We start from the raw sequence: 26660 nt of genomic DNA, 5'->3' as shown, positions 1-26660 counted from the left end.
CTCCATCTACGCAAATGCCCCCAAATTGCTACAATTTACAGAAAGATGGCTCAAAAGTCAAACAGAAAATTTGGTGGCACACTGAGAGCGGAAGAACGGCAACTGGTCGGACTGGTGAGATTCTACGACTACTTTTTCCATGAGCGTCGGACAGTCGAAGTATACGGAAGAGGATTAGGGCCAATGAAGAGAAGTGTCTATTATGTAATCAATAAATCCCACATTGTATCATCTGGGGTTTCACAACAAAAATTATGTATGCAAGTGGAATTATTGCAGCGATACAGTTTGTATCAAAGGCCAAGAACTTCCTGTTCCTTTACCACATGGACAAGGATGACTAATTTTGAGTCAAAGTTTGTTTTATTCTGCCTTTGTTTATAATAGAAATCAAGGTTTCATTTTGGTCTCCACAGGGTGAATGCTAACTTTATCGTTTTTATTTCACAGTGATGTTTGTTATTTCGTGTTCATACATGATTCAAGATGGAGGCAGTTTTTTTTCCCCGGACTGAATCACACCACTTCATGCGCTACGGGACTAACTTGGAAGTCGCATTGTGTTTGACTTTGGCGGCTCCACCTCCCCTCTCAAGCTGCTCTTGTATCAAGCGTGCATGATCGGTAATTACCTGCGAGTACGCCACTATCCGCAGGACAGACGCATGTAAGATTCGCCACAGCGTGCGATTGCATAGCCAACTGACCACAGAGTGGACAATCAAGCTAAATCTAGCTCTCGTCCAGAAAAGCCTTTACCACTGCTGCCCACTTAAGCGGTATAAATAAATGATGTCCCATATGGGCGTGCACGCGGAGACAATGTGCTTGCTGTGTACCTTTCTTCGTCGCTGGGCTCCTTTGGCTCCCGGCACAGCCTCGCACACCACGGAGATGGCCTCCCTGAAAGATTTAAAACATGCAAGCACGGTGTTGCATATCATAAACGCTAACGCCTTCCTGGACTCGCTTGTTGCGCTGCGTCGATCAAATGACTGAACGTATTGTCGCCGGCGGGGTGTGCTCGCCTCGCGCCACAGACACAAACATTGCGACGGAAACCAGAAGGAAACCACTGGAATGCCACAACATTCTAATTTAAGTGGGGGGAATGAGGTAGGGGGGGGTCAAGAAAGCAGCAGACATGCAGACACACAACAAGTCAGACGCTGCAGCAGAGAAAAAGGACGGACAAGCAGGCAAACACAAAAATGTGCCTGGCTACATTTTAACCACATGACCAGACAACACGGGGAATTCGGACGGCGCGGGGCCTCACCTGGTGACCTGAGTTCTGGTGTTGAAGTCCAGCGCTCGCATGGATTGTAGCACCTCAACGCACCCCATGTACTGCGCAGGAAATAGGAAGCAAACGCCATAACATGAGCAACCTTTTCCTGTTGCAGTAACTATTGAAACGTTTGGATGTTCCTTCACTTTACGCATGTTGCAAAACTAACAATTGGTTCATTTTCTCCAGTTAAAGAAAATTACGGTAAAAGATTATACACTGTAAACAGATGACAAATTTGAGAAAAACAAAACAAAACTATGATCTACAGCTAATTGTTGCAGATGCTAGCTAGCAAGCGACGTAGCGCATATTATAATGGTCAGACTACCTGCATTCTTTTTTCTACTATGATCATTCAGAATGTTGATTCTCTCTCGAAGTCTTTCCAAACCTTTGTGCCAGGGCACACGACACAATTGAACTTAGGTGACTACAAAAAATATTGTTTATTTACGGCAAATCATGTAACTTTAATCGCCGATCTATGCCAGCAACATATAGCGACAGGCAGACCAATCAATCGTCCTTCTACTAGATGGCAAAAAGTGCAAAGAACCTATATAGCCACCAGTTGCCAGTCCTACAACAGAAGAATCGATTTGTCTTCAACTAAACAGCCCTCGACATCACACTGAGTAAATTTGTAAATAAACTGAGGATTTGGTGACATTTTTTTTTCCCGAATATAAAAATTCATGCTTTGGCTCACTGAAGGTTGGGAAACACTCCTGTATTGGCTAACGGAGAGGATGAGGACTATGTGTTAGGTACATTCGCGGTTAAAAGTTTGGACACACTTGCTCATCCGGTTGATTGAGAAGGTGCGTCCAAACTTTTTAACTGCTCGTGTATATAAAAAGTATACGCAGGCCAATGGCGACAAGATTACGAAGTCCTTCACATACCCGTACGGAGTAGGAGACGCCGGTCGTGCTGACCACGTTGTCAGAGTGCAGCCACCCGCGGGTGGGCTTGTTGACGAAGGAGCCATGCCGCGTCCACTCATCTCCTCCGAGCTGAGCACCTTCTACTCGTGCCCTCCTGGACGCCCCTCCCAGACGGTTCATCTCCTGCAGGGGGGGCCGGGGAGGGGGAGAAGGAGCGGTTAAAGGGGGGAGCGGGTGACGGAGCGGAGGGGAGGCGCTGGAGTTGCTCCCGTCGTCCCCAGGGGACGCGACAGGCGCCCGGGTCGGCGGTGGCCTGCCGGAGGCCTTGAGTCCTGGGAGGAGAGTGGCAGAGACGCCCAGGCGCAAGGAGCCCATCCTTGGGAAGAAGGAGCAGAGGGTGGTGGGGCTGTTCTCAGGTGGCCGGGGAGAAGGAGGGGGTAAGATAGGAGTGAGGGAGGAGGAGGAGATCGAAGAAGGTAAGCCAGGAGAGGGAGTGAGAGGCGTGACGGGAGTTGAAGGTGGGAAGGACGATGGATTGGAGTTTGTCTCATCAGTCGAGCCGAGCGATTCACTTCGAAAGTGGCTGTACTTGCTTTTAGGGACAAGCTCCATACTGGTTCTGCTTTATCAGTCCGAACAAGTCCACACAGGCTGTAGTGACGTGTATCAAGGTTGATTTGTTTCTGAATTCAGACTTTCTATCTTAAGGACGCGCAGCCGGTCTTCCTCAGCGCGAGAGCGGCATCCATCTGTCCGGTTGTCAGTCTTCCACTCAGTTGAAGGCAGCCCAAAGTGGACCGCTTTAAAAATGGCTTCATCCACAATGTAAGCGGTGTTCAAAATGTCTTTTAGGAAAAGAGCGAGTTTCCGGATGATGGCCGTGTACAGATGCCGACGGTTGCTTTGGAGCGTCTCGGCGCGGGACATGTTGACATCAGTTCACTTCTCAAAGCAGAGTTCATTGTGTGATCAGCTCAAAAAAGAGATAAATAAAAAAGACATCTTGCTCCAACCAACAGGCCATCTTTTAAAGCAATCGGTGAAGATTTGTGTCCCAACTGGTTTCTCAGCTCAGCTGTCAGTGGCACCAAAGAAAATCAACACGAGTGATTGTCTCTCAACGCCGCTTGCATTTGTGTGTGTGTGTGATATCGCGGAGAGGAAGGAGCGTAGGTGTGTATGCGCGAGAGAGCTCCCTCGGCGGCTCTGTCCGGCTTGACACAGGCCAATAAAAACCCTATTAGCAGCCACCGAGGGGAATTGCGAGAGGGCTGTGCAACCTAACAAGGCGACGACACGCGCGCGGCTTCAATTGGTCAGAAGCCGACAACACACACCTGCAACCTCAATTGGCCAAAGGAGAGAAATCAAGCTTACACATGTATGGCTAGTGTCCCGCTCCTAGTAGAAGCACCCTTGTTATTAAAGCCTGCTAAAGTCTTCTATTCCCTCTCCTTCTTCCTCCAAACAATTTGGTGTCCGCCGTGACCGGCCTTAGCTGGCTCCCTAAGCGCGTTGTCTTCCTCCCGCTTCTTCCAGATCACTTCTGGCGCTTGTTCCTTCCCTTTCTCGGTACTCCCGTCTCTCTTCTCCCTCTCCCCTCGCCTCTCCTGGAAGTCCTCTCTCTTCCTCCACACAATGTACTCAGCCAGCCTCTGTCTCTCTAGCGCCTCCGCCCTCTCCCGCGCCACCACTTCCTCTCGCCTCTTCCAGATGATCTCCCCCCCTCCCCCTCCCGCGGCTGCTTGCCCGTTCTCCAGGCTGTCCGTTTAAGAGGGCCTCTTGTTTCGAAAGTTGTTAACCGCGGATTTCTCTTGCCTCCCTGGCCTCAAGAGAAGGGCCGGCTAGAGGTTCTACTCACCTAGTTAGACACCAGTGAAATAAGAAAACACAAAGAGTGGGCTCGTAACGGCCCGTTCCTGACTGAGGTTCCTGATATGGCTAAAACAAGTGAGGTTGTTGTGGTTTGAAATTGGTCACCACCAGAGCACCATTGGAAATATGTGTCGGACATCCACTGCGGTAGCGCGGTGGTGATGTCACACTAGAGGACGCAGGTCATTGGCGAATGAAGGCCAGCGGGTTTGTTGTGATAGTAATGAGACCTGATTTGTAATACACAATTAAACTCTCTCTCTCTGCTGACCCTTCGATGCATCGGCGCCCCGACCTCGTTATGTCAAGCAAGACGCCCAGATAGTCGTCAGTTTCCTGAGAGAAGAGCAGTGATGTAGGCCTTATTCGCCCGGAGATAAAGCTTCTTTTTTTTTTTTAAACTGTGGACTGCTGTACAGATGTAGTGTACCACCTTATATTCTGCATAGTCCAACCTTAAAGGCAAACAACAGTCCGTTAACATTAACAGTTCCCCACAAGCCGAAGTTCCGCAAGGAAAACAGTCAAACGGGTCAACGCCGCCCCGCCTCAGCGTGGCTCAGGCACTCGTCATAGTCGCAATCTCTTCACCTTTGCTCCCTACGGGGAGATCGGCACACACCTTGCCGAGATAAGACCTGCACCTGCAAGGTTGGCACCAATATTCATGTGAAGTAAAAACTAAATAAAAAAAAAACACTTCAGAACACATCTGAAGTCCCACGCACCAGCTTGCGGTGGGCGCAAAACCAACAGTCGCCCACAACCACAACCAGTCTAGCACCACAGAGGGGTTGTCTAGCGAAGCTCGCTAATCATCCATCTGGTCGTGGATTAGAAGCACCGTGTAGGAGCCGCTCAGAGTCGAGCGGCGTGAGACAAAAGTTGTATGGCTGGAAAAGTTACCCTGCATTCAGGGCCACCGGGAAAGGGGGGAGGGTGGGGGAGGGGGCGGTCAACCACCGAAGGGTTGCCGAGGCCAAATCAAATAGTCGGACAAGCCCCACATATAAATGGATTGTTCTTTAAAAAATAATAAAATTTTTTAAAAGATTCCAAAAGATTCAACCGGTCCTGACTTCTTTAAACGAACACAGCTGAAGTGTTCCAAGAGCAGCGTGCTGCCAAAAGGATGCTTGAGCGCACACAGGAAACGGGGGAGGTCAGGTGACTTCAGTGGAGATGACTCACGAAACGTGAGTGGAAATCCTGAGTCATCTATACGTGGACAGTCGAGGAAACTGCCACACACGTAACAAGAATCAATTATTTCAAGTCGTCCCCTTGTGTCTGGACGTACAGAACCGAACTGAAAGATCCTCGCACAAAAGGATGCTCAAGCGTACAAGGGGAGGCGGGTTAAGCGAGGCGAAGACTCGCAATACACGATGGCGGGGGAAGAGGGGGGGATCGCGAGTCATTCGGAGAACCTGCCACGAATATTTGACGAATCATTAATTAGCCGTGTCAAGGCCAGGCAGCCATGCACGGCAAAATGTCTACGTGGACTGAGTTTATGACACCCCCCGAACGGCACGTCAGACTGATGGGGATTTAGGTTCGCTGCAGTTGACTTAAGGTGAGATCAGGACAAAGGAAGCGACTGAGACTCGCCATAGGGTGAACGCAAAATAGCGAGTAGGGAGGGGGGTGGGGGGGAGACGGCTGACCTGAAGCAACCCTGATTCTCTGAGACTGGTGAGCTCAGCACAGACGGGGACCGTCTCGCGCGTGAAAACAAAAGGCAGTCCGTGTTTTCATACAATTTTCGAAAAACTGGACACAATCACAAATCCAAACGGACTGCATGATCTCCACCGAATGGATGCAATTAAAGAACGGGGCAGCACCGGTTTTAAACAAGTAATACAAAGAAAAAAACTTTACATCTCGCTCCGTCTGCAGCTGCAAGCCATTGCCATGGCAACAGACGGTTAAAAGAGATGCCTGTTGAGAAGGTTTGCCGAGTAAGTCCCGACAACGGCAGAAAAAGAGTTGGCAGACAAAGAGCGCGGTTGAATCGCACGACTGCAGCTAATCATAACGTTGATGACTCCACATAATTATTTCTTTTGTCTCACCCAACAGGAGGACCAAACTTCCCTCCCGCCCCCCCTTAAAGATCAATAGCTTTCAGGAAATGATCAAAGTTGGAGCGGCGTCGCGCCGACCATAAAAGCCAATCAATGTTGACCTGCCATGTTGGCAACATGCGACTGGCTCCAACTAGGGCAATGTCTAGCGAGTAAGCGTAAACTGACCGAACAACAAACCTGTACAACAACACTGAGGTTCAGAAAACTTGCATAAAAATGGTAAAAAAAATAATAAAGAATATTCAAAAGACTGGTAGCAACAACACACTGGTTGACTAGAACATCATAAGCTCAACATGAAAAAGTACAACCAAGTGAGCGGAATTTGTTCTTCTCTGTACAAAGAGTTTAAACAACAAATTGCGGTCCATATTCACATGACGGTAATGTTCGCCGCTCATCCGTCCTCCCCTTCCGCTCTAAAAAAAAAAATAAGAACAAGAATCAAAACGTCTTTCGCTCGGTTAATTCACAAAGTCACCGTCGGCTGCGCGTCTCCATCTTTCCTCTCGTCCTCCTGTGCGTTGGACTGTCCTCTTCACTTCTTTTGCTTCTTCTTCTCTCCCCACCACCCCCTCCGCTCCCTCATTCACACTCTCCCTCACTTGGGGCAGATGGTGGAATGGCAGCGCTGCCAGGGCGGACAATGGCACTACTTCATTGTGCTCTTCTTCTCCCCCTCCACTTCCACTTCCACTCCGTCTGCCCTCCCCCTCCCTTCATGTCTAGGCGGGTGACGCTGCCTCCAATCCTGCCCTCACCGTCTCTCAGCATCTCTCTCTCTCTATCTATCTCTGTAACACACATACAGTACCCCTCCTTTCCTCTCATCCTGTTTCCCCGCCTCCCTCCACCCCCCCACCCCCCGCAACCTCAGTTTAGCTGTGTACATGTGTATGCGCAGCAGGATGCTCGCGCTGCACATTAGCTCTCCGCGGGGAGATGGAGATGTGGAATAAGTGAGGAAACAAGGGCTGAAATGGGTGGGTCGACTGTCCAATGCGCCTCCGTTACTCATGTTTGGTAACTCGAGAAGCTGAGAATGAAAGAAAAGACAAAGAGACAGGATGGAGACAGTTCGCCCTCCTCGACGTAAGGTAGCGACACTGTGCGTTAGTGCCATTCTCTCAGGAGCGCGAGCAGCAGTGATTGCCGTTCAAGCGTGAGAAAGCAGTGTTGCGGAAAGCAGAGGAAGTCACCCAAAGTGGTCCGCGGGAGTCCTCAAATGACACGACAGGCACTGCAGTACCGCGACACAACCGGTGTGGCGTCTATCTACTGGGATATAGGAAGTGTGTCAGAGAGGTTGCGAGACTGGTGTGACAAAACCGATATTTCAAACACAAACTATGAGATTTCCGCTTTGCTGTGGGCCTGGTTGATCGACCAGCGCGCCTACAAATAGATCTTGCGGCTTTGGTTTTGCTCAGCGATTGGCATATTGAGCTTTCAAAAAGTCAAAGCTGCTTGAATTTTTCACGAGGGCACATTTCCAATCTTATTTCACTTTTATCAGAGGGCCAATTATCACTCCTTGACAAATTCCGGACCATAATTCGCTGTTTTTTTCCCCTAGTTTGGCTGGAGGTGCGACTTATACTCTGGAGTGACTTATGTGTGAAATAATTAACACATTCTATCATTTGACATGTTATTTTCACATTGAACCGCAAGAGGGGGCTCTAGGCCTGTTTTGATGCATTCCACATTGACAAAAAACAACTTACGATGCCTCTGACGTCAGCGAAGTAGAAGAGGACGCACCACCTCTTCTACCTCCAAGTTAGCAGAGTTGCTTAAAAGTGACACAGAGGATGAAGATTTCATTGGATTTAGTGATTTGGAGTGACACTGATGGTTTGGTAAATTTGTTCGTATGATCATTATGCTACAGTTATCTGAATAACTCTTAACTCATTCAGTACCAGCCAGTTCTGGACCAAGTCTGAAAAGACGTTTAAAAACGTCTTTGGGAGTGAATGAGTTAATATGTTATGTGAACATACCGGGCACATTCTCAGTTCATTGTTTATGTGTCATGTAACGTTAGCATATCGTACTCTTACTCAGCCTGTTGTTTTATTTTTATTTGCCTTCAAAGATGACATGTCTGTTCTTGGTGTTGGATTTTATCACATAAATTACCCCCCAAAATGCGACTTATACTTCAGTGCGACTTATAGTCAAGAAAATACGGTAGTCTTAGGGTGGTACTAAAATTTGATTTTATTGAGAAAAACTCACTCATTTTCATTTTACATCAACGAATTGACCGAAATGATATGATGTTTAAATATAAAACAGACCGCATTCCATGGAAAAAAATATGAATGAAACGTTTCAAAATAATATATTTTTGAGCTGTAATTGCAATAGAATGAGACTGCGATATTTTTCAGACGAGGCTGCTCACACTGTCTAGGCTGAGCATCTGTCAGTTCCTGGCATTGCCACGCTGCAGCAAACTCCTAATGTAGCCAAACTCTCTTCATATAATTTTTTTCCCTTTTCTGACCTCAAGAGGGGTCATCACGATGACCCATTTGAAGACGTAGATGAAATCAAGATGGGCGTGAGAATGGAACTGTGGAAAATCCTGGAAGAATGCGCCCTTAAGAGCAGGAAAAGGTGGCAGAGGCGGCTGGTAAAATGTTTTAAGACTCCGGGGGCATTGCTTCAAGGAGGAACATTTGATAGTTTGGTTTTGAAATATATTTTCTGTGACGCCAATCCTGGAACTTGTCTGCAGCTTGTAAAATTATTTTATGATATGATTGGTGAACTGTTTAGTGACTGGGGAAGATAGAAGTGCAACCTCGCCCCCACCATACCCGTTAACTGTGAAACACATGACACACTGTGGCGACGGGTTGACCAAAACCAACATACAGTGACATATTATAGTGGTTGGTGATAGGACAGTGCTCTAAGGATGCAAATGTCGGTTATTCATATGCCAGGGAAGCCATTTCAAATCATTTTCAATGTAATCCATGCAAGGATACCCACCAAATGAGGTATCAAAAAGCACTAAAAATGAATGATAACCACTTTGAAATAATCACATTTCTGTTTAAACTATTGGAACTATCTACAAGGCTAATTCGATTCTCCTGCTTTCATCAAGCAGCCCCTTTATTCGATTCGTTTATCATATTTGAAAGTGATGAACTGCAGGAGTGTTCTCTTAAATCTTTAAAACGCTCACTCATTTGACAAATTTACACTTCGCAGGTGTACAAAAGGAGAAGTGGGGCCGAGCTGAAAAGAAAAAAAAAAACAGGAAAAAGCTACACAAATAAAGTAAAAGACACAGCAGTATTAAAGTCAGATCATTCTGTGAAAAACAAGTTACGATGATAATGCATTTAAACACATTTCAGGAAAGTAATTTGGAATGTACAAGAAAATATAATTTGAACATCAACATTACCACAAGGCTGCTTCTTTTGTGGCCAAAATTACGATAATACTTTTTGTTATCTTGTACTTTTAACAAATTCATTTGAAGCATTAATGTTTTTTCTTCCTCGTAACCTCATTATTCGTCTAATCTGATTTTTTTCCCTCACAATCTTACAATGCATTCTCATAAATTTGAGTTTCTCATAATATGTTATTCTTGTTTAGTTATCTATTTTCTTTGCGTGGTAAAATTACAGGAAAATGTTTTTTTTCCCTCAATGAACAACTAATTCTCATAAAATAATATGAATACAAAAAGAGTCTTGCAGGACATCACATTTATTCTCATTAATAATTAAAACAATTTTAACCTGCTGAAACCAACATTTCAAATTTTACTTTGGAAAATTCAGACTTTGCAAAATTGCATCCCTCATGATACTCCGACTTCATGCACTTATTGCAAGTTTGTCTAATGGTAGTTTTGCAGTGTTGGTTCTTGTACAGGTGACATTTCTGTCAAATATTTGCCAAAGGCATGTTTTAGCCAACCCTTTCTGCCACAGTGCGCCCTTTGTGTTTCTGCAATAGTGTGTGCCTTACCACATATTCCATTGGCTGCCTGTCAGTCTGTCACCCTAAAAACATCAAAGTGCACATGAGCGCAAGGCAGACAAACAGGCAAGTCGCCGAGCCAGTCAAAGCGCATGTGCCGCCGACGTTGCTGCCCCACGTGTGGCTTCTCGCCTCCCAGCATGCATTGTTCTCCGGTAGAACTGTGAAAAGTGGCACCATGGGAAGCTGATCATTCCCGGAGATGTCATGTTAAGCGGCGAAAGCGCAACGACTGAGCGGGTGAGAGTAAAAGAGTGAGAGGAAGCCAAAAAGCGCGACAGGGAGGCAATACTTCAGAAGGCGTGTCAGAACACGGGCTTTGGAATGATGGGAATTAACTGAAAGGAGCGCATGTGTAGGATGCTTCTGTTTTGTCACGCCCGACAACACACTGTCTCTGTGCGCGCAGGAGATGAGCAGCTGCAAAAGCTTGTCAGCATGAGATCAAACAGTTGTGAACAGCCCCGCATTAGAGAGCTGGTGCATTCATAATTCTCAGACCAATTTGAACAAGATGATCCGCGCTGTGCCAATAGTCCATTTTATAATGATTCAGACTTTTTTATTTTCTCATAATGACAATCTTAGGGTTCTCCTGCATGTGCCATTAAAACTGTGTTGTCAAACAATCAAGGAAATATGGTTCATAACATCACATTTTTAAATGAGCATCACGTCCGCTCTCTCTCTGTGGTGTACGCACACTCGTAGCAGACCACGGGGCGCTCTAAAGCTGCAATCTGTGGCTCGAACAAAATAACACATGTTTGAGGATGAACTTCCCATTGGTGACATACAACTAATAGACTTGGGAATTCAAACATCAACATCGAGCTGTTTTGTAAGTTGGTGCAAGTCGGGAAGCCCTGACCTTTAAAAGTACAAATTCATTCATTTTCCGAACCGCTTTATCCTCACTCGGGTCGCGGGGCTTACTGGAGCCCATCCCAGCTGTTTTCGGGCAGTAGGCGGGGCACACCCTGAATCAGTTGCGAGCCATTCACAGGGCACACAGAGACGAACAACCATCCACACCCACACTCACACCTAGGGACAATTTAGAGTGTTCAATCAGCCTGCCATGCATGTTTTTGGAATGTGGGAGGAAACCCGAGTACCCGGAGAAAACCCACACAGGCCCGGGGAGAACATGCAAACGCCACACAGGGAGGACGGAGCTGGAATTGAACCCGGTACATCTACACTGTGAAGTCGACGTGCGAACCACTGGACAACCAGGCCGCCCAAAAGTTCAAATTGTAGGTTTTATTTTTGCCAGAATGTAACTTTTTACAGACGTCATCACAATTTTGAGTTTTCTTTAGTGTTGGAAAACTCTTTTTGTTTGTTAGTTTTTTCTTGTAAGAAATTAGACTTGAGCAAAACCATGGTAAAGAAAATTTGATTCGGCAGCCAGTCATTCAGCAAGAGAGCCTATCTGTCCAAACATGTGAGCTGGCTATTTTGGGTTTGCCCCCCAACCCCCTCCCACCGCACTCACACATCTCTATCTGCTTCCATCATTCCCCTTCCTGCCTCTCTCCTCTTACATCGTCCCCCTCACTTCAAGCGCCTCGTGCTTCCCCAAACACCGGAAATCCTGGATCAACTCTGAGTCACAAATTTACCAAATTAAGAATTTATTTCAAACCTTCAAAAAAATGTGGTGAAATTGTGATGGTTAAAAAACAACATCAACAACAAAAAAGTAGGTATCTCAGTCACACATCTAAATATAGATCACAACAGCGAACTTTCTCGATTACAAACGGAAGTGGTTAAATATGAATATGACACACTGAATATCTATGATTTCTGAAGTGATTTTTTTTTTGGATGTTTCACAAAAAAATTTCATTGTCAGGCCTGTTGGTAAGCTACATTTTGAAAGGGTAAATATTGTGCTAATTATTTTTGATTAACACACAGGAAAATCCCCAAATTGGACTGGATTATCAATCCAACCAGACATTTTCCAAACCACTTATCCTACCGATATATAAACTAAAAACAAAATGGACTGAGCATTCCTAATTTTTCCTTTCAACATTTACAATTCGATTAACTAACACAATCAACATGGGGTCGAACCAGCGAGTTGACTTTACAACCAACTGCCAATGACGTTTTGGCATTAACATCGACACCTTGCTGTCAGCAGTAGGTGAGAAGGTTGTTGTGTCTGTGCAGTTAGTTAGCAGCGCAGCCTCAAGCACATTTAAATATTTGACGACAAATGAGGCCTGAAGCATGGCATCATAAAAAAAATGTGTCAGTCTATCCTCACGTACGTATAATAAAAGCAGTTACACTTGCCATCTGAAAACATACTCCTGACCCGCTATGGCTAACTGACAGCCTTCATGTTAGCTATCAATTTGCGTATTCACCAAACGCCACCCACCGATTGACTCATCCAATCACAAATCCCACTAAATCGCCTTCACATCCTCACAGACAGTCAGAACATAGAGAAATTAAATCACGTATTTTTTGGACTATGAGGCGTATTTCAAATTCTTTAAATGTTCTCAAAAAATCATTTTTGACACACGTCATGAATTCTTTTTATGATTGTAGTCTCAAGAGATTCTTTTGTGGTATTCTATTGATCGTTTTAAGCAATTTTACTAGATTAGGCGTTTACCTCATCATCATGTTGTCCTAAGCAGAAACAGTTTGGAACATTGCAGTAGCTGCAAAAAGAAAAAGAAAAAAAAAGCAGAGGATGGGAAGTACTTCTTCATTCCTGGTCGAGTATGTTTGTGTTTCAAGTTCTTCCATTGTAAGGCTACAATGCACCCACCATTTGCATGATGCTGCATTCTCTAATCGACGCTATTAATCTCTCTTCTTTGGAAGTCTTTTTTTATGTTTCTGTCGAAAATGCGGGTGGAGGTATTTTATCATCATTATCATACAAAGTAAGGTCAGCATATTCAAGTTGTAATTACAATGAAGTCACATTCCACGAGGTGCCAATTTAGAAGCAAATCCAACTTTATTGTTTTCCCCTTGCTAGGATTTGCATAATCTCTCCTCATCCTAAACTGTTCCGCCCCAAGGTTTTTCCCCGCTTCATTATTGAGTCGCGCCAACTTCCAGAAATATTTACAGATGATGAAAAGAATTGCTTCCTCGTGGAAAAAGGCCCTTTCGTCAAAACGTGCATGGACACTATATTCATGTCGCTTTGTTGGCGACATGTGTTCCTCCCTGTTCGCAGCCATTTTTTTTTTATTGGAAGTAGTGCATATCAGTGGCGAATGTGATTTGATCTATGGAAGCTGTTAAAAATGAAATCCTCAAGACTACTCAAATGAAATTAATTGATCATTAATCACCCAGCCACAACGCCGATTGATTTTTAACATTTGATTTTAAAAATTGCCTGTGAGAGTTTAAGACTGCGTTGGATCTTAAAGGCTCCACTCCGCATCCAATATAAGAAGAATAAAAATGACACTCAGGCAGCAACTGAGCGGCGCTGGGGGAAATGCAGCTGCGGCTCATTGTTTGAGGTCGACACGGATGACTGCGGGCTCCGACCTTGAAAACAAACTTGCATTCTGTCGCCACGATACACCCACGCCAACAGACGAATACATCAAATTGTATTACATCCTGTTGACGAGTCCTCAAGTTTATGGCAAGCAAGTCGCCGCCGTTTGCGATTGATGGCATCGCACTCTTACTCACAACTTGCCAAAAAGGAAGCAGAAAAGATCTCAAATGTCACACGGTCCCGTCAGTCAGGAGTCAGGAGGGAAAACTTCACTGATTGACGGATGCTCAATTGGACAGGTCCAATTTTAATCAAGTGGATTTTTGGATTGAGTCCACTTCTGCGTTCGAGTATCTCGAGATTGCCGTCAGTCTGTCTCCGTTGCTTTGGGCCTGTACGCCGTTTGTTTGACTGTTGACACATCCGAATCTCCCATTTTTTTGGGATCACTTGTCGCCTTTTTCATTTCATCAGCGTCGATAGTTTGACCGTATATAATATCACGTCAACGAGTGGTGTGGCTGACCCTGATAAGAGCCCCCGAGCTGACTGCCTAGAGTGGCTTCAATCATACCCTTCAGTCTCTTTCCATAATATTCTGTCGGTCAACTCTTTGTGGTGAACTTAGCTGTGCTTTTGTCTCCATGGATACACGCAGCGGGAGTGGTGAAGCATAACCACAAGCTTACTGTTGGCTTGTGTACAGGTTTGAGTTGACTTGCAGTCGTTGGTGTCAACCTGGAATATTCCATCCGTGCTATTTGGAAACAATAAATTCGGAAATAAACAAAAGGACTTTCGATTGGAGAAGGGCATAATAAGCTAATTGATCTTTAAGAGTTTCGTGATTCATTCATTCATTCATCGTGATACAGGTTTGAGTTGACTTGCAGTCGTTGGTGTCAACCTGGAATATTCCATCCGTGCTATTTGGAAACAATAAATTCGGAAATAAACAAAAGGACTTTCGATTGGAGAAGGGCATAATAAGCTAATTGATCTTTAAGAGTTTCGTGATTGATTGAAGATTGGAAATTGTCTTGATGAGAGTTAAAATGGAGTGCATCGCTTGTTACTCATTGATTCGGTCTCAACCAGTAGGCGAACAACCGTTCACATTCATACCTATGATCAATTTACTCTTCAGTTAATCTAATATGCATGCTTTTGGCGTATGGGAAGAAACTGGAGTCTCCACAAGCATAGGGAGAACATGCAACATACATAGGACAGCCTGAGCAGAGATTTGAACCCAAATCCATCCACTTGGTGAGTCAAATAAATGTAGATACCGGTATCCATCCCTATGTTACCTAATGCCTAAACAATCCTGCAGCTGCATCCTCAAAGCTACAACGCTCCAAAGCGTTGTACAATTCAGAAACTGAGACGATTTGGGGAAAAAATATATCCCCCAAGGTGCATAAAAGTTTCAGCGTTGAACATCAGCATGCTAGCTTAGCTCAGCAGCGCTTCAGCAATGATCAAAAGAATAGCTGTGCAGGTTTTTTTCTGTGTGTGTGTGCGTGTGTGTGTGTGTGTGTGTTTGTTCCTTTAGCTTTTTGCGACACTCATCCCAAAAGACAGACCAGCTTTCAAAAATGGGTCCTGACAGTCAAGTCAACTGCCCAACATGAGCTTCGCGTGCTAGCTTGCAGCGCACCGGCAGCCGATTGGCTAGTTGTCATAAAGTGGATATAAAAAGTCTAGACATCCCTGTTCACGTGCTAGGTTTTTGTGACAGAGAGTTAAAATAAATAAATATATTTAAACAGAACAACAACAACAACAAAAAACAAACGTCGATGTGTCAATGCGTGTTTGGGGCAAAGATTCATGCTAACTTCCAGTCTCCAGGCAAACACAGTGGCAAACAATTAGCAGCCTCCCTGCTTGAATTACGTAACGTTGCATTAAATGCCATAATAAGTTTCATATCTGCAGTTACCGGTATCCAAATTTCAGTGCAAATAATCCATATTTCATTCTCAGTTTCACAGTGCATGCAAATCTGTGTGTACTCAAGACTTGCAAGGCTTAATTATCTTTCTTTCCATCTCTTTTGTAATACCAGGGTCAACGTCTTAAAATAAAAAGCAAAGCTGAATCGCTGAACATAACAGGAAGCGCTCTCCCTTTTATCTTTTCAAAAGTAACAACCGCGGATGAAATATCAGCATTGAAAAAGACCAACATCAAAATTGTTGAAAATACGCTATGACACAACCTACGGTTATCACACTTTGAAAGAATTTCCATCAGATGGCATCCCAGTAGCTTGAAACATACGGACAGCGGAAACTTGTACGGTACTTAACCTTTCCGCCGGAAATGTTTAATGTGTTGCTGCGCTTATGGTCTCATCTGAACGCAGCCACATCCCCACCAAAGAGAGTGTGCACTGTTGATTTGTGCAACAGCAACATCTCTGTTGTTTATTTTACTTCAAATTTTGAAAACCTCTTTTTTATTCATTTATTTTTGTTGTTGTACATTAATGGTGAGACAGTTGTGAAATGATTTATCTCGGTCTCCTTATTAACATCACAAAAAAATATATTCATGCAACAACAACTGATTACATCCTTTGCCTTTTTGATGAATGTTACAAGTGTCTTTTTGTCAGAATGGATTATTATTATACTTACTCATACAACGGTGTGTGCTGTGAGAAAGATATACTATATACTGTATATATATTTGTTGTTTTTTTTTCTCTTCAGGCTGGATCAATACAAGAGTTCCCCGGTGGTAGCGATGTAATGCAAATCAATAACAACACAGGTTTGTGTTTAGAAATGTATGAAAACACATTTTCACACTTTCATGGTGCCTTTAACGCTTCTGGCCAGCGCTTGCCTGACAGCGTCAATCAAAACTAAATGTTTTTCCAACTGAGAAGATGAATATAGACACTGAATTCTGAGGCAAGAAAGTGGTGACTCTTATGTTCCTCTTTTTCAACCGAACTCAAACCAGCCAATGCCACTTTGATTGTAAAACAGTACACTATTCCTATTTGTTGAATTGTGTCTTCAAGTTCCTTAAATTGAAAGAAGACGTGTGTTGAGGCAGAACCACTTTTTTTTTAAACAAAGAATCCTGTATGTATTTCAGATGAAGTTGCTTGTAGATTTTTCTCATAAAATGTTAATATGTACTAAAATATTCCTGGGAATGAAATCTAAATGGTTCTCCCCTACGTGTGAGGTTCTCCCCTACCTGTGAGTATCAGCGGAACCACAAATTTTCCACTTTGAGATATATATTTTTATACTTATCTATATATCAATAAATAATTGCAGCCCTTGCAATTTGAACAATGCAATGCTGATTTCAATACGATTAATTGTTCAGCTCTAAAACTGTTCCAAAGATGTCAATAGGTCAGGCTGTGGTATCAATGCCATAGTATCGGAGCATTTTTATAAAGCGCAGTGTGTAGATTTATAGTGTTGGCATCCCTTGTGATATCAGTAATTATCATTCAAACACGGCTTCACCTGATCACGACAAAAAAAACCAAAAAGCTAATAGTTCACAAATTCTGTCATGGTATGTACACAAGATCAATTCGAACCCATTCGTCTCTGTTTGTGAATGGAGTTGCATTTGAAATATTGTGCAAGAAAACTCCTTTTCAACTCTGCTCTTACTGACTTTAGCGCAATAGTGGAAAACTCAGGCCACTGAATTGACTTGCCACTGACTAATAAAATCCTGACTCGTCTAGAGTGAAAGGATAATGCGGTTAAATGCTGTGACTTCAACCTTCAATGCAAATGACAGCTGAAAACTTGAACGTTTTAGCCCGCCTGAGTCATTTTCACGGCGACCAGGTGGCCATTACTGGCACCCACAGAGCGGAACGAACTCAAGTGTGTGGACATGCACAACAACCGCTGCACATTCCGAGTCCAGAAAAAAAGTGTCTCGTAAGAGAGAGAGCGAGAGAGTGAGAGAAGTGGTCAACTTTGAACTCACCAGCTCTCTGCCTCCTTATGCCTCTTCCTGCCCGCAGAACTTCCGCCGCCGTTGTACACACTCACGTCTAATATCATGAAATGGGGACAGCAGGTGGAAGGTCGGAACGTCCACCAACTTTTTTTATTAAGTTCATAAGAGATGTGACTTCTACTTCTTTCCTCTCGCTTTTCTGCCCCCGCCCCTCCGGTGACTCCCCTCCCCCTTCCCTTCCTCCTCCCTCCTCCTCCTCCCAACACGGTCACAACTTCCGCGAATGAGGGTCTGACGTCATCAGCGCGCGAGTGCGTGTGCGCGTGCGCAGCCTACACCTGGTTGAACAGGCAGGTTGCGTAATAGCAGAAATCCCATTGCGCACTTCATTGAAAATGCGAACAAGACTTGCACAACAAGGAAAAAAAGAAGACATTGAACGTTTCCATTTGCTTTAGGGTCCCCGCAGACTGAGCACATCTGCTTATCGTCATTGTTCATCTTGATTTTCTAATTTGCTGTAATTGGTGGCATTTTCACCTTTTCAAATCATTAATTTGACGTCCAGACGTTCAAAATTTGCACAGAAATCACAACATAGAAACCCAAATATCCCAAATCGTTGAATCTATTTATTTTCAATTAAAGCACACATGTTATGTGTATAAAATACATACAGTGTAGACTGTAATCTATTTTGAGGGGTATTCTTAATAGATAAAAAGTTCAGTCAAACAATATGACTATTTTGATGTTTAAAGGAAAATGAATTGCTGTATATAGTGTCAGCAAAAGTGGTCAAAGTCTTGAAAGATTGACTAATTCAAGTTTAAATTTTAAAAAAATATTACTCTTTTGATAGATTATTGAAATTTGCAGTGTGGATACGCATATGGTTATTTTATTTTTAGCACGGTTAATTAAAATCCATAATATATTTTTCCTGCAAATATTTATGATAATTCATCTTTCTTCATTTCAATTTTCATATAAAAGTTCCATATTGAAGCCAGTTCGCTGAGGATGAACATGATCAAGTTTCACATTGCATGCCTTGCGCCATCCGCAGGCCTGGCAAATTACTCCAGACAGAACAATGAATATTCAGAATGTCGAAATCGATGTAGTAACGCCTCCGACCAAAAGAGGCGCTCAAGGTTAATCGAGTAAAATAAGCACGAATGTAGTATGCATTGTTAGAAAGCAATCTGTCATAACTGGGGTTGGTCTAACGAAATGTTAATTAGTCACAAGTCAGAACTGTTGCAAATAGTCTCATGGTCGTCTTATATAATTATAATAATTTACAAGTCTTCGCTTCCATAGTCCTCACATGAACGGAAGACCGGACCTTTCTTGTTTACTTCCGCATTTCCATGCTAAAACCCGCCTTCGTGAATTTGATTGGCTTCCTTGCAAAAAATACCCTTGCTCTTTCTTGATGATTGGACGGCAACTGTTATGTCAGTTGAATGACGTGACGCAGCTGGCTCGGCAAGGAAACATGCGACGTCAGTAAGTTTTGTATTCATAGAGTATATTTAGGAACTCTGAACACATATATGACAGTTCATTTTATTACTCGTAAGCAAAGTGAGGTAATAAAGCGTTTCAAACGAAACAAAATGACAATTTATAAATTGGCGTGCCCATTGCTAATATGCTACCTCTGGCTCGTATAACTCGGAGCAAGGAGACAGGTTACACGAGAAGCCATTGAAGTCACACTGGAGTTTATGTTCGTCTAGAAAGTAACCCTTAAGTGCCAGCAATTCCAAATGTAGGAGCCCAAGGAAAAAACGTCATAATTAATAATAATTTACTTCTATTCCCTTCGATGTCTCTCTTACAAGGTTCTTCTTTGTAGGATCCGTTAAGAAACGCAAGGAGGGCTGAGCTGTGTAATAATTACAGACACTCCCGATGGATTCTTCATGTTGATGTAAGATTCAAATTACATGTCGTACATACACTAACTGGCCTCAGCATTAGGTACCTCACAGCACTAATCAAACGAGATCCAGTACAGGAGATGCCTACAAAACTATTCGGTGTTGAAGGGCGCTTACTTGCAGTGAGTGCATCGTAACGAGAAGCGTTTCGAATAATTTGGCCCTCTTGTGTGTCTCAGAACAACCAATTGTGAATCTGTGAGATGCTATTGGAGCTAAATTGGGTGACCAAAATTCAGTGACGGGCCCTCTTCGAATCTCACCACTCTCATATTGGAGTTATATAAACCATTGTACAAAAATACTCAGAACATGCTAACTCCACACAGGAAGGCCAGAACCGGGATCAAACCCACGACCTCTGCACTGGGAGGTTTACGCACTGACCACTGGGCCACCCCTGCAATAAAGAACCACAAACATAAATACAGTTGTGTTCAGGCATAGCTTTTGTATTGAATCATTAAATCACGGGTGTGTACTGTGTAAAATGCTTGATGAAAGTATGCACTCACATGTTCCTGTTGTGTCTTGTAGCCCAGGTTTTTTGAAGCTGAGTCGGCCAGTGGTGCGTTTGAGGAGACTGGCAGCTCAGCTGGGCAAAGTAGCGATGTCCACCGCCGCAGCTAATGGAGAGGCTCCTACTGCGGCCATCCTCATCATCGGAGATGAGATACTCAAGGTGAAGCTCCAGAGGAACAGAGGTTGGATCTTTTAGAATTGGCTTCCTGCAATGTTCCTAAAACTTCAACACGACATTGTCCAGAGGTGGTAACGTGAGAATGTATCTGCCCATTTAGCTGGTAACCAGTTCAGCATGTACCCAGTCAGCCAGGATAGGATCCATCTCATGTATGGCCTTCATGAAAAAGGATGGATGGATATTGCCCTATTTGATCAGCGTTTTACGACTGAAAATCTGACAGCTGTTCTTGGATTCTAAATAATTCCCCATTAATTCTTTTACAAGACATGATTGCGACACATCTTTGAAAGTCCAATGTCATAATGTCATGTCCCCCCCTCTCCGAATGTTTGAATTTGATCCAGCAAGACCGTGAAGTCATCATTTAAGTCATGGTCTCTGACAGCCATCTTTGATCTCGTCTCTCTCAGGGCCACACGGTGGACACCAACAGCGCCTTCCTTACGCGTGCATTGCGGAAGCTCGGCGTGTCCGTGCAGCGCATAACAGTCATCCCGGACGTCCAGGAGGTCATCGCCAAAGAAGTGGCTCTCCTTTCTTCCCAGCACACCCACCTCATTACTTCCGGAGGCATCGGGCCCACCCATGACGACGTCACATTTGAGAGCGTTGCTATGGCCTTCCAGGAGGAGGTCTATCCCCACCCTGAGCTCTCACGGCTGGTGAAGGAATTCTTCGGGGTGGTGGACAAAGGCAGCCCAGCCATGAAGATGGCCATGGTGCCCAGATCAGCCAAACTCAACTTCGGAACAGATGCTCAGACAGGAAAACCTCTCCGCTATCCCTTGGTGGGTGATCACTGGATGTGTAGTTTTGCATACTTGCCTCTGCATGCATACGTTTGTTAAAAAAACACACAAAAACACCATAAAACAGAAGAGGGACTTCGTTTCAACATTTATTTTTATTTTTTTTACGATTGAGGTTGAACTTAATAAAATCATTTTACCCCCAGCTTTGCATGCTTGTTGAAAGAAATGCAGGTCGATGCTTCTTAAAGTGACAGTGTCATATTTGTTTCAGGGCTCTTAATTATATTCCAGCCCAACATCACACCCAGCAATTGTTTTAACCAATCTAGTGGTTGATGATGTAAATCACGAGTATTAAAAAGATTTTTTAAAATTACAACTAAAGCCATTATGCTTTTTTTTTTTCCTACAGGTGAGCGTGCGTAATGTATACATCTTCCCAGGGATCCCATCTCTAATGGAAAGAGCCTTTCATGGGTTGGAGCACCTCTTTGCGAGTTCAGGAACCACATTTCACACTCGTGAGGTAAGCCTAATGATCATATCTGTTTCCAAATAATATCTGTTCTATAAATTGGGATTTGTTTTTAGGTGTTTGTGGCTGAGGATGAGGCCGGGATTGCCCCCTTGCTCACCAAACTGCAGGCCTCCTGGGGCCACAAGGTGGCCCTCGGCTCTTACCCTGACTGGCTGAGCAACTACCACCGAGTCAGGCTGGTCCTGGACTCGGACAGCCAGGAGGAGGTGGACAAAGCTCGGGCACAGCTGATTGAGGAGCTGCCTAAGGGAAGCGTGGTGCCTTTAGTGAAGGACCCGGTTTCCATCGCCACTGCTGAAGTGTACATGTTGGCCAACAGCGGTAAGAGAAATAAAGCAGCGGGCGGCACCAACCTTTTCTTTTTTTTTTTGCGCCATGGACCAGATTCACAGGAAGTAATATTTGAAGGAGGGCATCAAAACATGATTAAAAATGCAACTCATCATTACTTTCAATGTACTTGTGATTATAGCGAGCCCTGCATTTTTTTTCTGCAACATGCCCGTCACCTCGTTAATCACAATGCCCAATTTCCTTTGATTGTCACCCATATGTTTTAAAATTTAAAATGATTTTTACACATTTTAATAATTACTACATTCCATATGTCATATTAAACTGCAGTTTACTGTGACTTTGAACCTGCTTATCAACATTTCAAAGTAATGAGAGTAGTTGTATCTAATTTACCATGCATATCAGAAGAAACATATGTTATATATGCATCGTAAGCGATGTACCAGCTTTTATACATTTTAAATAGAGGCTGATTTCTGTAGTCCTTCATGAAAGGAGAAAAGGAGACGGATTGTCTTTGCGTTGATGCAAAATAGGACACCTGCAAATATTTGCTTTTACTTTGGAAAACAATTCTCTGCATTTTTACAGATTTTTCACACATTAGGGACCAACCAAATCACTCACTGAATCATAATTAATGCTCGTTTGTTTTCCACTTTCAATTTGAAATAATGTTCTGTTTTTGAATCAAAGTTGTTTTATGTGATCCTCAATGAATTGAAAAAAAATAGATGACAGATTATTAAAATAATTGTCATATCCTTAAATTTAAATAGTTGTGAAATTGTTTACGTTTTTATTTTAGCATTTTTATTTTTATTTTTTGCATGAAATGTTTACTTGTAAATTTTAAAAAATTGTAAACATATGCATGTAACTCGTCATTGGTGGGGGGGGCACCGTAAAGAAAGTCACTGGTCTGGCTCCGCAGACGTCCCATGAACTGGTACTGAAAGCTCACCCAATGGCAAAGCATTTTAACTTTTTAAACCTAAATGAAAACCTCTGTTGAGATGTAAGGGCGAGAGCGAGAACATGGGTAATACAAAACGCACCGGCATTTTTGAATCATCTCCCGCGGCGGGTATCCTTCCCTGCAGGCACACCGCTGGGCGAGAAAGTTGCGTCCGCGCTGAAAACAGTCGAGGCGGCGCTGGATCAGTATTCCATGGAGGAAGTCTGCGTCGGCTTTAATGGAGGCAAGGACTGCACAGCGCTGTTGCATCTCTACTACGCGGCGCTGAAGAGGTAAAAAAAGGAGTGCCGAAACACTGAGCTGTAGACAAGACAAATGATCTGAGACGTGAGATGAAATGAGAATTCTGAAAGGAAAACATGACACCGGACACATTCCGGGAGATAGTGACGAGAAATCTGTGCCTTGTTATTGCTGTTATTTCTTTGATTTGATGTCCCATTTCTGCTCTCAGGCGCTACCCCGACAGTAAAGACAAGGTGAAAGCTCTTTACATTCGCATTGTCTCTCCATTCTCCGAAATGGAGCGGTTCCTTCAGGATACTATAAAAAGGTGAAGTCATCAATCTCCTCTCAAGTACTTCCATACACTGCATTCAAACTGACAGTGGTGGTGAGGTCGACCGCAATCCATTCTGTGACTTGACTCAAAACATTTCCTCCTTGAGGTCAGTTATATTTGGAATGATTGGTTCCAGATGAAAAAAAAAAACTTGATTACGGCGTGTCCTCGGTTTAGGATGGCGCAAAAATATGACGTTTAGGGGTTACGAATGGCGTACGGAACTAGTTCCCATACCTGTGTGCAGTAAGGGTACTTTATCATGAGGCCCAAGAAGGCACACTTACGCCATACTTGCTCTTTTTCATTTGATTTTTTTTAATTTAATTATGGCCGAGGAGTGGTTCATACAAATATTTACAGCAAAATTTAGGATAGTGATAAATGATGCTGCGTTCCATTTTCGGATTACATCCCCTTCCTCCAAAACATCGGGCTATATTTTCACAATTGTGCATGTGTTTTGTTTGTTTTTGTTTGCTTTTTTTTAAACACACCAGGCATGCACGCCTTCAAGGTACGCCAATTGTGCCATAATGACTTCTGACACACCCACCATGCTGAACCGGCTCCAGTGCACGCAACGACCAAAGAGGGTTGACTCATTGAAATCTGACAGTGGCTGAAATTTCTGTCGTGTGGAGTTTTCCCGAGACTACCATGTCATCTGAGAATGCCATCGAAATCCATTTGGAAAATATGTCACATTTTGAATGTGAAAATAATAAAGTTAATCATCCATCGCCTTATGACCGAACGCATCACGTATCGCTCATGTATGGAGCAGCGAGTACGCTGCAGCCTTCACCCACGCTAACCGAGCAGGAAACGAAATTAAAACAATGTTAGATTGTCATGAGAAGCTTAATGCTGTCTCTGATTTGTCCAGAGTGCGTGACTGGTGGAAAGTGCTGATGGCTCACGTGGTGTCATGTTTTTATGATGACATTTTTAAATTGTCTTTTTAACTGAACATTTACACTTTGGGCACTACTGTTCAGAGGGATGCGGGTTTGAATCTCCACATACTCTGGCTTCCCCACATAATCCAAAAACAGTTTCGAGTCTCTGAAAATTAAATTGCTCATAGGTGATAATGTGTATGTGACTGGTTGCTTGGCTGGCCACCGGTTCAAGATGTACCCTGCCTTGAGCCCAAAGTCAGCTGAGATAAGCTCTAGCTCACCCGTGGCACAAATGAGAACAAGCACGACTGTCGAAGAACAAACGCGACACTGTTTTTCGTATCTTTTGCAAACTAAACTTATCAGTCTCATTATATGGCAACGCTCCTCCCTCAGATACGACTTGGATCTGTTTTCTGTGGAGGGCAGTATTCGGCAGGCGCTAAGCGAGGTGCAGGAAAGGAGGCCCGAGCTGAAAGCCGTCTTGATGGGAACCAGGAGGAGTGACCCTTACTCTCACACGCTAACCCCCATGTGTCCCACTGACCCTGACTGGCCGTCCTACATGAGAGTCAACCCTTTACTGGTCAGTGACACACCCAACACAAATACAGTTGAACAGTATTGCATCGTCCAATGAAAAGAATGGAACTCCAAATTTACATCTTTGTGTTCTATTTTGGGTTTTGTTTTTTTGTTGTTGTTGTTTTTGTATTTCATATAAAAACAGAAAGACAAAATCATTTTTATTGGATAGCAATGATAGAGTATTTGTACACATTTACAGTAAGTCTCATCAGGTAATTGTCAGGTAGGATCTTGTTGCATATCTTTCATTGGATGAAAATATACCTCGGGTTACTATGTTACTCTTTCAATGCCAGCCAGTTAAAAAAAAAAAAAAGACAGAATGTATTGCATGTCCGCCAACGTCAAGCATTCTGACTGATATTTGACCTACCAAGAATATTGATTTATATGTAAACATAGAAACTACTAGATAAAAGATTATATTGTCTTCTTTTATCATGCAAAACCGTATTCAATTTGTTTAATAAACCGCAGTAGAACATGGGTTGGGTTCACCCAAATCACCATTCTGCATATATATATATATATATATGTGCAGAAAACAATTTTTTGGTGAAAGGGTATATTTTGTATATTTTATGCACAACAGTGACTTTGATGCTATTATTTTTTGCTTTAGTCATGCCTGAAACAATCGCCATTTTCCTCTTCAAAATACTAACAGCAACAATGAGAATATACTTTTAAATAGTGCAAATACAAATATCACAGGTGTAACAATTTTTCATTTCAGACTGTTTGCATGCTATTCTGTAGTAGTAATAGTCGTGTTTGTGTGTGCATGCATCGTGCCATGCCTGCGTGCTTGTTTTTACATGACGTAATTGTTTCCAATTTCAATCAACTCTGTCATGTTTTCTCTTTTCTGACACGCTTTGTCGTAGATTTAGTGTGACAATTACATGCTGCTTGTAGCAGTCGAATTTCCAGAGATTCGCCATGTTTTTGACATCGTTTTTAATGCACGCTCTCTTTCAAAAGAGACCCAACGCTGCTATCTGCTGGCACTAGACAGTGTTTTTACTTTCCCATCTTAATGATCAAACCAGAGACGTTTTCCGTCCCTAGTCACCGAAATAAAAAAACGTAGCTGATGCCAATTAGCATCACAAGTGCTCCTTGTTCGAGTTCCTGTTGACGACATTTTATGTGAACGGTGCTCAGAGTTAATATTGTCAGTGTGTTATTAAAAAAATAATCATAAAATTCAAATGTTCTTACGCACAGAATGATACATAAGTTCTAATCCATTCAAATTTGACTTCTTTCAACACAGGACTGGACTTATCATGACATTTGGTCCTTTATGAGGACGTTATACGTTCCCTACTGTATTCTGTATGATAAAGGGTAAGAACACACTCACCCTGCATCCATTGTCTCCTCCGTTTAAATTCACATTTTTAAATGTATGATTTTTTCCCCCCCTACTACGGTGTAGGTACACGTCACTGGGTAGCATGGACAACACGTGTCGAAACGCGGCACTGCAGGTGGTCGATGGCAGAGGGGTAAAGCGCTACCAGCCAGCCTATCTATTAGAAAATGAAGAAGAGGAGCGGAACTCTCGTGTCTGACACTTTTTCGTGTGGACGTGGGTTTTTTGTTGTTGTTTTTTAAACTCCATTCAGTAGATGAAATAGCCAGAAAAGAAGACTGTGTTTGCGTAATTACGATTGTTTTTGTGTTAATGATCCATAAGCTTTTTCGCTGCTGAATAAAGCATCAATCAAGTCGTCTTTTA

At 43.3% G+C, this 26660-nt stretch overlaps 2 protein-coding genes across 8 annotated transcripts in view; one reads left to right on the top strand and one right to left on the bottom strand.

Moving 5' to 3' along the window:
* The window catches only part of shc1 (SHC (Src homology 2 domain containing) transforming protein 1), a 24449-nt gene extending 6586 nt beyond the window's left edge, over window positions 1-17863 (bottom strand). For 3 of the 5 annotated variants that reach the window (XM_052066192.1, XM_052066193.1, XM_052066194.1), the window contains exons 1-3: window positions 2200-7153; window positions 1280-1350; window positions 840-903 (exon numbers count right to left, since the gene is read on the bottom strand). In XM_052066192.1, coding sequence (XP_051922152.1) covers window positions 840-903; window positions 1280-1350; window positions 2200-2793 — 729 coding nt within the window. In that variant the 5' untranslated portion in view covers window positions 2794-7153. Of the gene's footprint in view, window positions 1-839; window positions 904-1279; window positions 1351-2199; window positions 7154-10160; window positions 10196-17661 lie in introns of those variants that run through there. The other 2 variants (XM_052066195.1, XM_052066196.1) reach the window with 2 other exon arrangements.
* Window positions 7117-26660, top strand: flad1 (flavin adenine dinucleotide synthetase 1). Of its 3 annotated transcripts, XM_052066200.1 has the most exons (11): window positions 18552-19149; window positions 19488-19576; window positions 20124-20268; window positions 20703-21080; window positions 21457-21570; window positions 21636-21903; window positions 22983-23130; window positions 23313-23411; window positions 24722-24911; window positions 26193-26266; window positions 26358-26660. In XM_052066200.1, the coding sequence occupies exons 2-11, from the start codon at window positions 19569-19571 to the stop codon at window positions 26491-26493; spliced, it is 1560 nt and encodes a 519-aa protein (XP_051922160.1). In that variant the 5' UTR covers window positions 18552-19149; window positions 19488-19568; the 3' UTR covers window positions 26494-26660. The 3 variants fall into 3 exon arrangements, with proteins under 3 accessions (XP_051922161.1, XP_051922159.1, XP_051922160.1); XM_052066201.1 differs by lacking the exons at window positions 18552-19149; window positions 19488-19576 and adding an exon at window positions 7117-7135; XM_052066199.1 differs by lacking the exons at window positions 18552-19149; window positions 19488-19576 and adding an exon at window positions 7121-7249.

The sequence above is a fragment of the Hippocampus zosterae genome, chromosome 5, assembly GCF_025434085.1.
Source record: "Hippocampus zosterae strain Florida chromosome 5, ASM2543408v3, whole genome shotgun sequence".
NCBI classification, from domain to species: Eukaryota; Metazoa; Chordata; class Actinopteri; order Syngnathiformes; family Syngnathidae; genus Hippocampus; species Hippocampus zosterae.
This window is presented reverse-complemented; position numbering and strand designations above follow the sequence as displayed.

Excerpts from the sequence above, each read along its gene's own strand:
- flad1 (XM_052066199.1), top strand. The coding sequence starts at position 7,152 with ATGCGCCTCCGTTACTCATGTTTGGTAACTCGAGAAGCTGAGAATGAA. Across the intron at positions 23,131-23,312 it reads TACTACGCGGCGCTGAAGAG|GCGCTACCCCGACAGTAAAG; the intron begins GTAAAAAAAGGA and ends TTCTGCTCTCAG. Across the intron at positions 26,267-26,357 it reads TGTATTCTGTATGATAAAGG|GTACACGTCACTGGGTAGCA; the intron begins GTAAGAACACAC and ends ACTACGGTGTAG.